At 49.6% G+C, this 3,801-nt stretch overlaps 1 protein-coding gene across 3 annotated transcripts in view; it reads left to right on the top strand.

Moving 5' to 3' along the window:
• The window catches only part of Hnf1a (HNF1 homeobox A), a 23,705-nt gene that overhangs the window by 7,758 nt on the left and 12,146 nt on the right, over positions 1–3,801 (top strand). For all 3 annotated transcript variants that reach the window (XM_029477422.1, XM_021161671.2, XM_021161673.2), the window contains exon 2: positions 2,935–3,134. In XM_029477422.1, the coding sequence (XP_029333282.1) occupies positions 2,935–3,134 (200 nt within the window). The remainder of the gene's footprint in view (positions 1–2,934; positions 3,135–3,801) is intronic.

The raw sequence follows: 3,801 nt of genomic DNA, 5'->3' as shown, positions 1-3,801 counted from the left end.
AGAGTGAGTTCCAGGACAGCCAGGGCTATACAGAGAAACCCTGTCTCGAAAAACCAAAAAAAAAAAAAAAAAAAAAAAAAAAAAAAAAAAAAAACTTTCTGACCTGTCTTCAGACATTTCATGGCTACCTGAGTGTGTGGGAAGTCTCTCTTCACACACATACCATGCACACATCACACACACACACACACACACACACACACACCACAAACATGTGCACACCACACATGCACAACCAGACACACACATAACAGAAAAATTATTTCCTTTATTACAAGGTCTCCTGTAGCTCAGGCTAGCCTTTGTATGTGGCCAGTGCTGGCCTTGAACCCCCAATCTCCCCACTCACACTGCCCACATGCTGGGATTACAGGTGTGAACCATCAAGCCAAGAATGTCTGCTGTTTGTTTTTGCTTTTTTCCATTGGAATATGGAACTCAGGCTAGTTTGACTTGGAGATTTTCCTGCCTCAGTTTTCCTAATGCCAGGGTCATAAGCGTGGGTCACCAGACCATAAGCGTGGGTCACTACAGCTGCCTTCTCTTTCCTCGCTTCTAAAGTCAAGCGAGCAGCAAGCAGCACAGCAGAAAGACCAACAGGCCTTCTATCGGGCTATACAGTGGGCTGCAAGGGCTGCTGGGCCAGCATCAGTGCCTTTGGGGCGGACTTTTTGTTTGCTACAGCAAGGAAGGAAGCAACCACTTTCTAAGGGTGCTGTTTGTCATGCGTGTAAAATCTCAAGCCTCCGGTTTTAGAAGCAGATTTTGGAGCCGGGGTGGGAGGGGGGGCACGGGCTTTCCAGCTTCATGGACTGAGGTATATTTACTGATACGGCTGGATCTGGAGAGGGCAGTGGTGGGGATGGAGGTGGGCGTGCTGGTTATATGGCTCTGCTAGCAAAAGAGTTTGAATTTGATCCCCAAGACCCACCAGCAAGGGGGATGGAGACAAGTGACTGCTATAAGTTGTCCTCTGATTGTCCCATGTGTGCTGTGGTGCCCATATCTCTCTGTGTGTCTCTGTGTCTCTCTGTTTCTCTGTGTCTCTCTATGTCTCTCTGTTTCTCTGTCTCTGTCTCTCTGTCTAGTCTCTCTGCCCCTCTGTCTCTGTCTCTGTCTCTCTCTCTCTCTCTCTCTCTGTCTCTCTCTCTCTGTCTCTCTCTCTCTCTCTGTCTCTCTCTCTCTCTCTGTGTCTCTCAAAAGAGAGGCTGTTCTTTGTGCAATAGTGCAGGCAGTCTGTAAACACACTCCCTCCTTCCCTTCAGGGAGACCAGCCATGAGGAGAGGATGGAGCTATGACTCTTGGGTGGTCTTCTGGGGCACCCTCCCTGCCCCCAGCGTGAGATTCTGGCTCCCAAGCCCCCATATTTGCAGCAAAGATGCCTCTGCATACCAAGCTCTAACCCCATGCTCCTGGGACTGAACTTCAACACCTCCCTCCAGCTGTCTGAGAGAGCAGACAGATGGCTGCCAAGGGCGCACTGCAGACTTTTAGGGATTTTAATTAACCCCATGTGATTTCTGCCTGGTGCAGCCACTCAGAGGTGGCTGCTCTGGGTGGAATTGGATTCTGCTGGGTTAGCCCTGTCACATAGCCCATGGGCAGGAGATACAAGTGACACAGGTTCTCTAAGCTTCAGTGGCTCTGATGGCAAAGTGGGACAGTCCATATTTCATAGCCTTTCTTTTTCTCAGGGGTTTTCCCCATCTGTGTATCTACCAACCTGTCTGTCTGTCTGTCCTTCATTGTCAACCTATTGACCCATCAATCCACCCATCCAGTTACCTATCCATTCATACTGCTAGCTAATTATTTATCTATTCATCTACACGTTCAACCTCCCATCCCTCCCCTCAGTGTCTACCCATCCATCTTAGTCAGGATCCTATTGCTGTGATGAAAAGCGTGACCAAAAGCAATCTGAGGAAGTAAGGTTCATTTCATTTTATGGTTGTGCTCCATCATGAAGGGAGGTCAGGGGAGAAGCCCAAGGCAGGAACCTGGAGGCAGAAATTGAAGCACGGGGCACAGAGGAACATAGTTTGCTTAGCCTGCTTTTTTTTTATATACCCCAGGGGTGGCCCCACCCACTATAGTCTGGTCCCTCTGACATCAACCATTAATTAAGAAAATGTCCCAAAATTTTGCTTACAGGCCAGTCTTGAAAGGGATTTTCTCAATTTGTGGTTCCCCTCTTCTCAGATAACTCTAGCTTGTGTTAAGTTGACCAAAAATAGCAAACAAACAGCCAAACAGGTCACCATCCATCCATCCATCCATCATCATCTATTCATCCATCCATTTATCCATCTCTCCATTCATCCATCCATCCATCCATCCATCCATCACCCACCCACCCACCCATCCATCCATCCACCACTCACCTACCTGTGTATCATCCACAGCATATTCTGTGTCAAGCTCACTTTGGGTTCTGGGAACCGCCATTAACTGTTGTTTAAAACTCACTTAGGAGGCCCGCGGGATGGCTCGGCAGGTAGAAGCCCTTACTGCAGAAGCCTAGTGGCTTGAGTTCAATCTGCCGGACCCATGTAAAGGTGCAAGGAGAACTGAGCTCCACACACATATTGTAGTGCATGCGCACATGTATGCACTTGCGTGGGTGTGCACATACATACTCATAAGTATATATGTAAGTGTATATGTATATATACATGCGCGTGCACGTGCACACACACACATATGCACGCGCACACACACATACTTCAAAAAGCATCATATAACACTTCCAGGTTCAGCAGAGAGAAGGAGGGTCCTCCCTACTTGGCTGGCACAACTTCTAGCAAGAATCTGTCCATGTATACATGTGTCCTACCCACAGAGGAAAGCCCTAGTCTCCAGAACCCCAGCCTCACCTAAGATGTCAGGAAGGGCCACTGAGCAGACCCTGTCTTTGCTCCCCGCTCCCCCAGGGAGGACCCATGGCGCGTAGCGAAGATGGTCAAGTCGTACCTGCAGCAGCACAACATCCCCCAGCGGGAGGTGGTGGACACCACGGGTCTCAACCAGTCCCACCTGTCACAGCACCTCAATAAGGGCACACCCATGAAGACACAGAAGCGGGCCGCTCTGTACACCTGGTACGTCCGCAAGCAGCGAGAGGTGGCTCAGCGTAAGTAACGACCCCAGCATGGGTCCTCCTCCCTTGCCAGGGGCTCAGAGTGGGGCGGCCCACAGCTCATAGGGTGGCAGTGTCACCCCCTTTTCCATCTCACAGACACGTGAGACTGAGGGGGGCCAGAAAGGCATCCTCAGACTTACTGTGCCTTTTGCACAAGGTGCCGAGGGAAGGGAACAGAATGGGTACACACACTGGGGTCCTCCCTCCAGGAATTCACTCTCTGCTGAATGGGAGAGAGATCACTATATAATGAAACATAGACTATACAGGATGTAAACAGGATGTAAACCTGGCACTAATTGGTATTAATTGAGCACCTACTGTGTGCTGGGCTCGGGGCTGAGTAAAACACTGAGCTGATGGTGGGAGGGAAAATAAACCCTTCTACCCCAGGGAGGCCGAAGTTGCAGGAAGCTTCACCGGGGACCATGACTATTATGTCTGCAGTGTCCTTACAGAGGTCTAAGGGAGGACGTTGCAATCAGGAGGAACAGCATGAGAAAAGCCTCAGAGGCTGGCGTTCAGTCAGACACCATTACTTAGAGCTTGATGGACTTCTGACTCCCCACCCTCACCCCCATACTTGGGAGAGAACACATGTGCCAGGGAGCTAAGTACCCAGTCCTCTTTTTTTTTTTTTTTTTTTTTTTTAAGATTT

This window comes from Mus caroli, chromosome 5, assembly GCF_900094665.2.
Source record: "Mus caroli chromosome 5, CAROLI_EIJ_v1.1, whole genome shotgun sequence".
In the NCBI taxonomy this organism is placed as follows: Eukaryota; Metazoa; Chordata; class Mammalia; order Rodentia; family Muridae; genus Mus; species Mus caroli.
Note: the sequence above shows the minus strand (reverse complement) of the source record. Positions and strands in the feature narration are given on the sequence as shown.